At 54.0% G+C, this 14373-nt stretch overlaps 1 protein-coding gene across 1 annotated transcript in view; it reads right to left on the bottom strand.

Moving 5' to 3' along the window:
* TRPV4 (transient receptor potential cation channel subfamily V member 4) overlaps positions 1-8988 on the bottom strand; it is a 33037-nt gene extending 24049 nt beyond the window's left edge. The window contains exons 1-4 of the mRNA XM_030764334.2: positions 8579-8988; positions 5742-5914; positions 1000-1152; positions 142-282 (exon numbers count right to left, since the gene is read on the bottom strand). Coding sequence (XP_030620194.1) covers positions 142-282; positions 1000-1152; positions 5742-5914; positions 8579-8961 — 850 coding nt within the window. The 5' untranslated portion in view covers positions 8962-8988. The remainder of the gene's footprint in view (positions 1-141; positions 283-999; positions 1153-5741; positions 5915-8578) is intronic.
* Positions 8989-14373: the final 5385 nt, after the last annotated feature.

Raw genomic sequence — 14373 nt, 5'->3', positions numbered from 1 at the left:
TGTGTACTGGGTGCTGTCTGGGCCTGTGGCCAGCGCAGCCCTGGCTGTTTGGGGAGGGGTCAGGGCTGCCAGCACCACCATAGGCCCCCAGCCCGCAGCCTCTCCCCCGTGGGCCCCAGGCCCCACCGGGCCCCTCCTCACCAAAGTAGAAGTAGCCTCCCTCATCCTTGGGCTGGAAGAAGCGTCCCCGGGCCTGGGCGTGAACATCGGCACCTTGGGCCACCAGGAGCTCCACGTAGTGTTTGCAGCGGCGCTCGATGGCGATGTGCAGGGCGGTCTGGCCTGGGATGGGGTGAGGGACAGTCACCAGGGGCAAAGACCCAACCAGTCGTGGGAGGCGCTGGGGTGCAAAAGGGAGAAATCCACCCGAGGGCAGCAAATAGACCTTCAGACATTCCCAGATGTGGAGCCTCTGATGCCCAAGGTCCCAGATCTGCTGCATCACGCAAGCAGAATCTCAGGCTCAAGAGATATCCAACTTGGAGGGTCCCAAATGTGGGAACTTTTCAGACTCATAAGAGGCTTTCATCCTAGAGGAAACAACGGCATCATGGTCTCACAGAATTTGGGATATAAAATTCACAGCCTTTGAATCTGCATATCCAGGAATCTGGAAGGTCAAGTTGGATTCACAGATCTCAGAATTTAGACCCAGGGAGCTGGCACTGGTGACACCTGTGCCTCTCTGAGCTGGTGGCTCATAGAACTATTGCAACAAAGCCTCAGAGTATCCAGAACCTGAGCATCTTGGGTCCAGATTTCCAGGTTCACGGCCCCTTTGGCTCACTGCATCTGGGAACCTTGGAACCTTTGATTGTGAAACTCAGAATATCCAAGTTGGAAGGGGTAGTTATTGTCCTTTCGTCCGTTCATTCATTCATTCAACAACTGGTTCCTGGGGATGTGCTGGCACTTGGGGCCCAGACTGAAGCTCTCAGTTGGGGGGATGGTTGGACAAGTGAAGACGGTGCCCCCCTCCCGCCCAGCCCAGGGCCTCACCTCGGTAGTAGATGTCCCGGAAGGGCGAGTTGATGAATTCGCGCATGTTGCCCGTGCGCTCAGCGATGTCCAGGAGCACAGGGATTGTGTCATTGCGGCCGTTGCTCAGATTCAGCAGGGCTTTGGGCAGGCAGGTCTTCCCCGTGGATGGCTCTGTGAGTAGAGACGTGCGGGAGGAGGGGCGCTCGGCCCGTGGCCCAAACTGCTGGGCAGCTGTGGACAGGGCACTGGGCAGGGAGCCAGAGGTCCTGGCCGTGTCGGTCCTCCTCTCCGAGCCTGTTCCCTATCTGCTCCCCATGGTACTGAGAAGGTCAAATAAACTCAGAGGAGCAGAAGGTTTTTTGTTTGTTTGTTTGTTTTGCGTACGCAGGCCTCTCACTGTTGTGGCCTCTCCCGCTGCGGAGCACAGGCTCCGGACGCGCAGGCTCAGCGGCCATGGCTCACGGGCCCAGCCGCTCCGCAGCATGTGGGATCTTCCCGGACCGGGGCACGAACCCGTGTCCCCTGCATCGGCAGGCGGACTCTCAACCACTGCGCCACCAGGGAAGCCCAGGAGCAGAAGTTTTTTAAAATGTGGGAAGCTGCAGCCTGTAGAGAGGTTGGTGTTTACCAAAGCATATCTGGAGAGAATTTTTAAAAATCAAATAAAAAGGCGGAATGCTGGGTTAAACAAAGCCAACCGTATTTCTTCACTACAGGACTTCTCAGAACCTTTAATCTGTTAATGAGGACTGTGAACCTCTAAAAGCAGACCCAGGAGGCAGTCTTTTCCTGCCTATTTGCACATAGATCCTTTTCCCATGAAGCGATTACACTAGTGCCCCTAGAGGGGAGCAGAGGGAGTGCAGCATTCCCCAAAGTGGAGGCTGTGAGCCATAGCGAACGTGAAATTACCTTCGAGGATTTGGGGGCTTCTGCAGATGCAGCAATAATAACATTAAAAACCCGAGTGTGCAAGGTTTCATCCGCTTGACAAATCCCTCCTGTGAAGTCAGTCTTTGTTTTGTCCTAATTGGTCCTTAACACCTCCCACTAATGCTTACTGTCCCTTTGCAATTTTCTTTCCCTTGTATTAATTTTTATGGTGACAGGAGTTGATTTATATCTTTAAAAGAGCGAGTCAATGAAAAGAGAACTTACCTGTGAATCAGGCAGGGGGCAAAACGGCCAGATGCAGAAAGGGGATCAGGAAAGGGATGAGGAATGCGAAATGCAGGTGTGGGCTGAGGGGCCTGCTCTGGAGCCAGGTCTTTGGGGGCTCGAATTGGGCTTTGCTCCTGATTTCTGTGTGACCTTTTCTGCTTCAGTTTCTTGTCTAGCTAAATTGAGGCTACAAAGGGAAATTGTGGGACTTCCCTGGTGGCACAGTGGTTAAGAATCTGCTTGCCAATGCTGGGGACATGGGTTCGATTCCTGGTCCAGGAAGATCCCACATGTCACGGAGCAACTAAGCCCGTGCGCCACAACTACTGATCCTGTGCTCTAGAGCAGGTGAGCCGCAACTGTTGAGCCCGCGAGCCACAACTACTGAAGTCCACGCGCCTAGAGCCCGTGCTCTGCAACAAGAGAAGCCACCGCAATGAGAAGCCTGCACACCACAACAAAGAATAGCCCCTGCTTGCCACAACTAGAGAAAGCCCGCGTGTGGCAACAAAGACCCAACGCAGCCATAAATAAATAAACTTATATATATATAAAAGGGAAATCGTGAGCTAATAGGTATTTGTTGATGAGCCCAGAGCCAGGCAGATAGGAGTCTTCAATAAGTAATACTGCTGCCTTTATTACTCCACGAGAAATGCTTTAGAGCCTCTCCTTAGGTGCTGGGAAGTGGTGAAAACGCAGAGACCTGAATTTCTGTCCCATGCTCCTAGGAGTGAGGTTGCTCGGACAAGCCTTGTTCTGGTTACTTTTTGCTACACCCCTGGCGCCCAGCCCAGAGTCGACACCAGGTAACTATGTACCAAATGATAATGGACTCCAGTTCCCCATCTTCATAAGGTGGAGGGGACCCCAAATGCTGGCCGAGGCCCCTGGAGATTCTGTCCAGACACACCCGCACTCAGGGGAACCTCAATCAGTCTGTTTTCTAATTGTCAGGCAACTCATGATTCTCCACGCTGACCTCGTCATCTTTCCCTCCCCAAAGCCCAACCCAGTCTGCATGTGTCCCCTCCGTAGATGATGGTGTCCCCAGCCAGCCAAAACTTGTGTGTCACTCTTATCTTTGTCCTCCCTTCTCCCCACATCCAGCAAGTCCCACAGATTTTACCTATTTCTCCAACCCCTCCACCACGCTCCATCTCCACTGCCACCAACCTGGCCCAGCCACCATTTCTCTCACGTGCCTGGTTTCCACCAGCCTCTCTGGACGTCCTTTAATCCACTTTCCACATAGCAACTGAGTCCAACTCTGGTCATGTTTAGCCACAGGGCCTTTGCACATGCTGTTCTTTCACCTCCTCTCTAATCCTTCCTCCACCTCTTTTTACCTGGCTAACTGCAGTTCATTCAGACTTAGCTCAAGTGTCACCTCCTCCCAGAAATTCTCCCAGATCTTCCTGATTAGGTCAAATTGTCCAATACAGCCTCTTGTGGACACAAATTACAGTTTGTAATTGTGTATTTATTTCTGTGATTGCTTGATCAAGTTGGTCTCACCCTCGAGACTGAGAGCAACTTGAGGACAGGGTCATATCTGCTTCACTCACCACTTCCGCCCCACACCAGCACAGAGCCTGACACTTGGTAGGTGCCCAATAACCACTTGTTGAATTAATACACATTCAGCGAAGGGGCAAGCTGGGCACTGCAGGGAATTCCAAACCACAGGAGCTCAAGTGGTTTGTGTGGGATGTGGAACTAGACCCTGGATTTGGACTTCCACACCCCCAGGCCCAGGCTGTAGCAGGGTCCGGGGCTGCCAGCCTGGGTCCTGGTATAAGACACAAAGAACGGCGGCTACCCAGAAATGGGGAGGGGTTGCAGTTACGGACTCCACCAGTAGGTGGCGAAGTAGCTCTGCCCACGAGGGGATGAGGGGCGGCTGGAGCCAAGGGCCCTAAGTTAACTGCCAAGTTGGAGGTTGTGTGTGGGCGGAGGGGAGGGCCGGTCACTGACTCCCCTAAGAATCAATGAGCCTCTGGCTCACGAGCCTCTGGCTAGAAAAACACGCAGGGGCAAATCCAGGTTTTGGGGAGCCTGAGACTTACACAATTTGGGGATCCTGTTAATGAAAGCGAACACACAATTACAAGTTCCAGATTAGGTCCAGGGCTACAAAGGGCCAGAGCACGCAAGGGGCCTGAAGCCTAATTAATGGGCCTCACGGTAAATCCCCCTCTACAGGTGCGTTATTTTGTACAATTTCAGGGCCCTCTCCCAGCCTATCTTAGGGTCCCCCACCCACCCTCATGCAGACACACTGGCCTGGGGGTTCCCAGCCTAGGCTTAGAGCCCCCTTTCAGCTCAGTCCTGAACTCAGAAGCCAGAAGGCTTGGCAAGCCCAGCCTGATGCTGCTCTATACGCCGAAGCACAGGCACCATGATCCCCATCTCACAGGGGTTCACTCCACCCCCAAAGCTCCCCACTTTTGCCTGGTGAACTTGGGGGACCAGCTGGGGCCATTTGGCCGGGGCTTAAATGTGGGTTATCGCCAAATGAGATTCACACCATCACGGAGACCCTCTCCGCAACTCTAAGCTCGTGCCCCAAACGAGGCCACAGCACCTGGCTGGGCACCATGAATGAATATTTTTTATAAGTCCGGTAATTCTCTTCTGATGGACACAATAATACAGCATCATATCGTTTTGGTGTTCAAAGAATCTGGTTGATAAAGGTATATGTGAAAAATATACTGCAGACCCGGTCAGCCTACTTTCACACTTAATTTACTTGAAGTACCTAAAGTCTCCAAAAATGGCCCCTGATCTCCCTGAAGCTTCGTCAGCCCCGAGCTGCCACAATTCTCGACATTTTATATGGATTTGTGGGGTCACTCGGCCAGTTAATTACAGCTCACCTGGCACCCGGCACTTAGCAGGTGGCTGACTTGGGTGGAGAGGCTCACAGGCCACCTTCCCCAATTTGCAGGGAAGCCCTGGGGTAGTGGAGGGAGCTAGTGCCCCGAGGTGGGTGTTCTGAGCCTGGACGAGGCTGGAGAGTGAGCTGTCTGGGCTGAGTAAGTCCCAGGGCAATGGTGACTGGGCTCCAGCCTATAGCGGGGAGCCAGAAAGCTGGGCGGGGAGGGGGGCAGAGCCTCAGAAGCAGAAGCAGGAATGCCCTGCTCCCCACTCCAGAGCTCCCCTCAGAGAGGGCAGGAGCTCCTGGGACCCCAGCTGCCTTGTGCTTGGCACTATGGAATTCTCTGTCCTCAGAGGCCAGGACTATGCTATTATTATTCCCCAGGGTACAGATGAGGAAACTGAGACCCAGAGAGGCCACACGTCCCTTAAGTGGTAATGGTGGGATTTGAATCCAGGTGGGTAAACTCTGCTCACCTATGACACTAATCTTTTCATAAATGAAGCCTGAATGAATGAACAAAGAAAGGCAGCAAAGGCCCAGAGAGGTTAAGTAATATGGTAAAGGACACACAGGACAAGACTCCCTGTCCAGTGCTCTTCCTGGCTAGCGCAGCCCACTAACCCAAGGGAAAATGCTGAGGGGAAAGGGGGCCCCCAATGCCAGGCCTCCCCCAACCCCCAGCTGGCCCACCTGCTATTCCTGGGTGGCTTACCCCGGAACTCCTCGTCAGTCAGCCGCTTCTTGTGGATCAGCAAGAAGGGGAGCAGCCCGTCCAGGTCAGCGGTGGAGCCCCGAGACACGATGTCAAAGAGGATAGGCCGGTTGAAGACTTTGAGTATGGGAGGCGGCTGGGGCGTGGGAGCTTTGGGGCTCTGTGGCTGCTTCCTGAAGGGGGAGGAAGCCGGGTGATAGGAGGGCTCATCCTCTGCCCATCCCACAGTCTCTAGCCTTAGGGGCCCAGGGATTGGGGGGTGGGGGCAGCTGGAGCCCTAGGGAGGGACCAGACTGAGAGGAGAAAGACATCTGGAGACACAAAGGAAAGTTTTATCCCAATAGACTCTACCTGGTACCAGTGTGTTGGTTGGAGACAGACAGAAAACACACAGCCCACCCATCCACCCACCCACCCATCCACCCACCCACCCATCCACCCACCCACCCATCCACCCACCCACCCATCCATCCATCCATCCATCCATCCATCCACCCACCCATCCATTCACCCATCAATCCACTCATCCATCCGTCTACCTATCCATCCATCCACGCACACACACACCCATCCACCCATCCACTCTTCCAGCCATCCATCCACCCATCCACACACCCACCCATCCACCCACCCACCATCCATCCATTTGTCATTTACTAAGTACTTAAGAATCCAGAGACTGGAAGAGACAAAGATAGTAAGAAAATAAAGGAGGAACACCAGACTAAAAGATAAAGCAACTCTATCTTTTATTCAATCATTCACTCCTTGATTTATTCATTCAACAAACATTTGAGACAAATGAGGCCACGCACATAGGTTCTTAGTCCAGGCCCCACCAAAGTAAACACCCAATAAATGTTAGCTGATATTCCTATTATTATTTAGCGCCTACTGTGTGTCCAGAGTCTGTATGTGTGGGAGAAATGCCGAGCTACAGAGGCAGGTGGAGACAGAACAAGATGGAGAGGGCTGGGGGAGAGGAAGCAATGGAGAAAGAAAAAAGGGAAAAAAACACACATTCATTCAGTCATTCAATAAACACTCATTGGGCACCTACTGTGTGCTAGGTTTTGAGGGCCAAAGAGCTGGAGCAGCAGCAGCCCAGGGGCACCATGAGGGCAGGGACGCCCTGTGTCATGTCCTCACGCACCCAGTGCCCGGAACATACAAGGGCGAAGAACAATCTGTGAAATGAAGACAGGATGGAGAAGAGAAAGAGGTGGAGATGGGGAGGGAGAAGAGGGGGTGTAGGGGAGCAGAGAGTGAACCACGACAGAGGTGGCAGGGCCAGACGGGGAAGGGACACTGAGGCAGGGGCTTCAGGGCAGAGAAGGCCAGCGGCTCACCAGGGGGAGTGGACAGCCGCTCTCCCTCCTTCCTCTGCCCGGGCCCCAGATTTTACACCCCAGGGCAGGGCCTCCAGTGATGGGGGGCCAGGGAAGGGGGAAGAGGTGCTTCCTGACGACGGGGGCACACAGGCTAGGGCAGCCCCCATTTTATCTGCTCCTGAACTGTGACCTTTGAGCCAAAAAATGAGATGAAGTAACACCCTCACCCTCAGTCTTCACCGAGGCAGCCTTCGGGGTCTCTGAAGACCTCAGCCGCTTAGCCACGTCCCAACTCCTCTGCGGCCCCCGCAAAGCCGTTAGCCCTGGCTGTCTGGGGTGATGGTGGGGATGAGGGCTTGAAGGAGGGGGTCTGAGGGAGGGGAAAGGGAGACAGGGAGTCCACCAGCTTCCAATGTGACCTTGGAGGGATGGGACACCAGGGCACTTTGCTGCCCTGGGCCTGTTTCCACCTCTGAGTGGAGGTTATGCAATTTGTCCAGTACAGCATGTGGACTGCGAGGCCCCATTTCTTGGACACATTGAGCCCCTCTAGCCTTGGGCCCCTGTACATGCACTTCCCTCCACCTGGAACACCTTCCTCCCACCACCCCCACTGTGTGGCTGCCCTTTTTCACCCCTTAGCGTTGGGCTTAAATGTCAGCTGCTCCAGGAAGCCCTCCTGGACTACCTTTTCTGTATCAGCTCCCCTCTCCCACCTCAGCACCTCCCCAAAAGTGAATTGTCTAATCACTTGCTTATTACCTGTCTTGTCCTCCAAACTGAAGGTACCAGTGACAGCTACTCAGTGTCTGAGCTGAGTAGGGGTAACGTCTGTTCTGACTCACCCCTGGAGCCCCAGGGCCAACCGCCCTACCTGGCATGTGGTGGGTGCTCCAGAAACGGTCACCGAACAAATCGGTGGCTCAGTGAATAAATAAAGGAAACAAAGCCAGGGCTGAGGAGGTGAGTGGGCTTCATCCAAGGGCATAAATGAGTCTGTGATCAGCAAGGGGGAACAGAGGAGGACCAGGTGACAACAGGGCATCCGCAGACTTTAAGACTCTCCTCCAGACACACACACAGGCCTGAGAGAGGTTTTCATGGGCGGATGGCTGGGCAGAGAGACAGCAGATGAATAGATGGGTCGATAGATATTTGAATGAGTGATGGTGGATGGATGGACGGACTGGACAAGTGGATGGCTAGGTGGAAAGATAGGTAGCTGGATGAATGAATGAGTAGATAATGGATGGATACACAGATGGATGGATATACAGATGGATGGATAAGTGGACAGACAGATGAATGAATAGACAAGTATACAGAAAGGTGGACAGATAGGTGGATGGATGGATGAGTGAATAGGTAGACGAATGAATGGATAGAAGGATGGATGGATGGGTGAATGGATGAATGGATGGATGGATGGATGGATGGATGGATGGATGGATGGATGGATTCAATACAGAGGCGGAGACCCTCGGCCAGGCAGCCAGCAATACTTACTCTATGACCTTCCTCCTCCACCGCTTGTCACTGGGGTGCTGACGATAGGTGCCATAGTCAAAGAGCGAGTCCATGGGCGCCTTCTTGGGCCCAGGCACCACTGAGGACTCATACAAGGTGGACTCCAGCAGGTCGATGGGGTTGGGCACCCCCTTGCGGAAGGCGCCCTGGAACTTCATGCGCAGGTTTGGTCGCCCATCGCCTGGGCCGGCAGGGCGACCACTATCAGCCGGAGAGGGCGACGGGGAGCCGTCCTCCCCCTCGAACAGGTTGGCCAGCGAAGAGAGGGGGAAGGCCTCCCCGCCGGGGATGCCACTCTCATCCCCGGGGGGCTCGGCTACCTCCCCAGGCCCCGCGCGGGGGCCTTCGCTGGGATCCGCCATGCTGCCCCTGGACCTGTCTGCACTGCTCGGCCTGCAAGGGAACAGGAGGGGAGTCAGGCCGGCTCCAGGAAGCCCCCTCCCACGTGGGCAAACAGCACTGCTGCCAGCTTCTTCAAAGCCACCGTTGTAATGACAGGGGTTCAGGGTGGCCACTCCCAGATGTGGTTGGCCGCCAGCCCCCGGCAGGAGCTGCAACAGAGCCTCTTTCAGGGACCTGGAAACATGAGTCTGCCTCAGGTCCAGGTACCCTGGACGTTAGCTGGAGGAGAAAGGGCATCAGAGTCACACTGGGTCCCCAGATCTGGAGCCTGGGGCCTACTCCTGGCCAACCAAGCCAGCTTCGGGGCCCCCAGAGCAGGGTTCAAGTTCCAAGCTCCACATTTAGCAACCGTGTGACGCGAAAGTGGATGGTTCACAGCCTCGGTTTCCTCACCTGTGAAATGGGGATGCTGAAGCAGAGAGCATGTGTTCCAGTGGCCAGTGCCGTGCCTGCCACACCGTAAGCACCTACTAAAACATAACCATCAAATCTATGCTTCAGGGACACTAGGTGCTCAGAAATACTCATGAACCCACTGTGGGAGTCAGTAGCCCTCAATTTCCCAGCACCATCATTATGACCCCATTTCACAGAACAGGAAACCAAGGTTCCGAGAATTTAGTTAACTTCCCACAGTGCACAAACTCTGCTCCCCAGTGCCAAGCGCTGACCCCTTCCCTCCCCTCTTTGCCTGGTTAACTCCTGCCCACCTGCGATCCCAGCTCATGTCCATTCCTCTGGGAAGCCCTCCCTGACCATTTGTTCATGAGATTAGTTAATTCCTGAGCTGTGAGCACCAGAAGATAGGGAATGCATCTGTTTCGTTCACTCCTGTGTCCCTGACACCTAGAAGGGTGCCACATGGACACACGACCTGATGACAAAGGTATTATTTGTTCCCATTTGTCAGATGAGGAAAATGGAGCTTTAAGAGGGGAAGTCATGGGCTTCCCTGGTGGCGCAGTAGTTGGGAGTCCGCCTGCCGATGCAGGGGACGTGGGTTCGTGCCCCGGTCCGGGAGGATCCCACATGCCGTGGAGCGGCTGGGCCTGTAAGCCATGGCTGCTGGGCCTGCGCTCTGCAACGGGAGAGGCCACAGCAGTGAGAGGCCCGCGTATAGCAATAAATAAATAAATAAATAAAAAGAGGGGAAGTCACATAGCTTATAAGAAGAGTTGGACTTCAACCCAGTTCTCTCTGGCTCCCAGGCCCAACTTTTAGCCAGGAGAAGGGCAAGGGAGGGACAAGGCCCTGCTGGCTGTCAGCCCCCTGCCCTCTGCAGCACGCCACTGGGAGGGCTAGACACCAAGGGCAAGTTTCCTGGAACTCCGACCATCCCACCCGGGCTGCAGGAAAATGTCTGGAAAGCCCTCTTTTCTATATCTCTCCATCCCCACACATTAGCAGAAAAACAAATAAAGATTGGTTCCCACCTTGTTTGTTTTGTGGCTGCCAGGAGGGAAGGCTAGGGCACTGCAAGAGGCCTCTCTTGGCAGGTGCAGCAGGGCACACAGAGGGTCAGAGCTCCTGCCGGGGACAGACCCCCTTCTAGGCACCAGAGGGTAGGGAGAGCCTAGATTTTAGAGTCTTCCAGGCCTGGGTTCTAACCCCAGCTCTGCTATTTATGTGCAGCATGACCTTGAGAAAGTGACCTTAGCTACCCGAGCCTCAGTTTCCTCATTTGTAAAATGGGTACAATATAGTAGCTTTTTTCATACATTTGCAGGAAGAAGTAAATGAGATCAGGCATGTCCAGTGTCAACCCTGGGATTAAACTGGGGGCTGTCAATGATTATAATCAAAGGAGTAAGTAAGGGTTAGGAGCACAGTTGCTGAAATCAGATATACCCAGTTCCCATCTTGGCCCTGGTTAATTAGCAGCTGTGTGATCCTGGGTAAATCACTTCCTCTCTCTGGGCCTCAGCTTCCCCACCTGTAAAACCAGGGTAACCACACCTCCTCCTAAAGCTCTTGGGAAATGCCAGTGCCCTCAGGAATTTGAAGCACCCACTTGATGCCAGCACTTAGTAGGACTTCAGGAGACATTAGTTCCTATCCACCTGCCAGGTGGGAAAGGGAGACCCCTAGTGGTTGCCACATGAGTCTGGGCTTAGTAATGCAGGAATGGGGGTATGTGGAGGCAGAGAGGGTGTCCACTGGGGTGCAGGCATTGAGGGGGAAGATTAGACTTCCCCCGGCCCAGTCCTGTTCACCTCAATGGGGACCCAGGGTCAAGGGAAGAGGAGGCATTGGGCACGTGCTTCTGCTGTTAACACCCTCCTTATTCCTGCACCCCGTCCCAGGGCCCCACGGGGGCAGGACAGCCCCTGCCTTAGGGGGGCCAGAGGAGGCAGCCGCTCAAACCCCCACCATGCCTGCACCCCCTGCCCTAAGAAATCTCAACTCAGATGGCATCCAGGGTTTCTGGGGACTCCACAACAGGGGGTCTGGAGTCAGCCAGCCCCAGGTTCAAATGCCCCCTCAGTCACTCACACACTGCTCGTAGCCTTGACAAGACACATAGAGATCAATATGAACATATTAATTATGGTGAAGTAGCAATTTTGAACTAAACCCCCATCATCATCGTGATTATGTGGCTCTGATGGGCCCAAGTGCTTCATACACGCACTCTCACCCGGTCCTCACTGCAACCTTAGACCAGCAGTTCTCAGCTGGGGGCCCTACTGCTCCCCAGGGACACTCGGCAATGTCTGAAGACATGTTTGGTTGTCACACTGCGCAGAGGAGAGAGGGCTACTGGCATCTAGTGGGTCAAGGCAGACCAGGGATAGTGCCAGACATCCTACAATGTACAGGACAGTCCCCACCACAAGGAACGACCCAGCCCAAAAAGTCAATAGTGCTGAGGTTGAGAAATCCTGCCCTGGAGGTAGGTACTGCTATAACTCCCCTTTCACAGATAAGGAAACTGAGGCTCAGAGAGGTTAAGTGACTTGCCTGAGACCACCCAGCAGATTAGTGACAGAACCAGGATTCAAATCCTGGCAGTTGGCTGTGGAGCCTGGGCTACCCTAACCCCTCAGTTGAAGGCATGGCCTGGGAGCCAGGCGCCACACCAGACCCTTAGAATATCTTGTTCAAGGTGCACAACAGCCCCGGGAGGTAAGGGTTATTATTCTCAGCTCATGCTAATCTCTCTGAGCCTTGGTTTCCCTACAATAAAATGAGGGTTGCAAAACAGCTTCTATCCCATAGGGCTGCTGTAGTGGGCAAGTCAGCTGTCTCTTGGGCACCTAATAAGCACTTGACAAATACTTTAATCATCGTCGCCATTATGATACGGTCCCAGTTTACCTGTCCTCCTCACCACCCCGCCTGCCGGGCACACACATGTGGTAGGACTACAGCCTGGCATTCTCGGCCCAGGTTAACATTCACCAAGCCCTCCCAGCCTCTCCCTTGGTTAACCGGCCAGAGCCTCCCATTTTACAGCTGAGGAAACTGACTCTGAGATGCCACACAGAGAGTGAACGAACGGCCTTGAAGAAGGCCTCTGGACTCCGAACCTTGGACTCCTTCCACACCACACAACCCAAGTGTGTACAGACACCACTATGCACATCCACACACATATACACGTGTACACACACGTGCGTGTGCACACACGCACACACACATACACACACAGCCTGCTCTGTGGCCATCCCCTCCCCAAACACTGCCCTGTTCTCTGTGGTTGGGGATACAGTTCACTCCCTGTTCTAATTTGCCCTGTAGGCTGTTATTACACATTCCAAACCCATGCCATATTTAGAGGGAAGGAGGGGTACAGGGCAGGAGAGAGGCTGAGAGTCCTCCTTCATCTCCTCTGTGTGTAAATATCGTGTATGTTTCTTCCTGTCTCTCCCCATGTGATCAGGCACATGCCGGCTTGCCTGCTGTGAGCCCTGGGAATGCCTTTGCAGCAGGTAGCACCCAGATGGCACCAGGAGCATGTCTGGGGCTCAGCGAAGGACATTTAGGCAGAGCGTGGACATCCCCACACACTGTGTGACCGCTGTGTTCACTTAACGCAGCAGATTTCAAATGTTTTTGTTTTAGCATCAAGCAGCAGGACTGGAAACCATTCACCTATGTATTTACTCAACAAATGTTTATTGAGCACCTATTGTGTGCCAGGTCTTGGGGACACAGACGTCAGCAAGACAAAGAACTCCTGCCCTGCTGGGGCTGACCTGGTGGGAAGATAGAAGAAACCGCTATAGACAAAGCAAGAAGCTGAGGCATGTCTGGTGGCAAGAGCTGGTTAGACCAGAAGGGCTCGGGAGTGGCCGAGGTCAGGGGTGCAGGGGTCCCGGGCAGGGTGAGGAGATACAGTGCTGAGCCAGGGTCCCCAAGCCTTCCTCTCTGCCTGGGTCAGACTCCAGGCTCTCCAGAAACATGGCTGAAGGTCATGCATTCTGCTCTGATGGCCCTGCGGACTCAGTCAGAGCAGCCAAACCCACAATCCCTCCCCCCTAAGGAGGGGGCACCTGGTAGGAGCTAAGGGGGCATGGAAAGAACTTGCATTTTGATGTCAGATCAGCGGGTTGGCTCCCAGACTCACCGCTCATCAGCTGGAGGAGCTTGAGAGACTTACTTAGCCTCTCCGAGGCTCGCTTGCCTCACCTTTCCCTGAGGAACTTAACTGGGTCATCGTGAGGATTATATGAATTGAGTCAAGCACCTGGCACAGAGTAAGCCCTCAGTAAACAGCAAACCGCAAGACTACGTGAATGGCAGGTGCCTTCTGAGAATCCCGGACTCAGCCGGGGTGGGGTGGAAGTCTCTTGCTCCATCCCCCTGTCCCCACGCAGAGGGTAGAAGAAGGGACCCATCCTCACCGTTACCCCGTGGCTTTGCCTGATCTCATGGAAACCCTGGCACGTAATGTCAAATCCCATCCTCCTGATTATGTGACCAAGGAAAGCTGCTTAAATCTGGGGGCAAGTTTAGGCGTGCAGGGGCTGCTCTACCCCAGGGGGAGGAATTCCAGGGAGCTGGGATCAGTGCACTCCATCTGCTGAGTGCCACCTGCTTGCAGGGCAAACAGGAGTGGAAGCTCAGGGAATTCACAGTCTAGGAGGGAAGGCAGGTGGCTTTCCCCCTCCAGGCCTTTGCCTGGGCTGTTCCCTCTGCCTGGGATGTACTTCCTCCACTAACCCTTTCTTTGAGTATCATCTCAACCAGCACTTCCTCTGAAAAGCCCTCCTGCCCCCCCCACAGTCTAAGCCGGCTCCCTTGTGTTCACTCTTAGAGCAAATTGTGCCTCTCTTTATAGCGCTTCTCATGATTAGACTTTGACCTTTACTTATATCATTCTCTTATTCATCTTCTCTCTTCTCCTCTAGTTTTGAGTTCCATGAAGG

The sequence above is a fragment of the Delphinapterus leucas genome, chromosome 14 (assembly GCF_059928025.1).
Source record: "Delphinapterus leucas isolate spDelLeu-1000000601 "Yukka" chromosome 14, BTC_Dleu_Yukka2, whole genome shotgun sequence".
Taxonomy (NCBI): Eukaryota; Metazoa; Chordata; class Mammalia; order Artiodactyla; family Monodontidae; genus Delphinapterus; species Delphinapterus leucas.
This window is presented reverse-complemented; position numbering and strand designations above follow the sequence as displayed.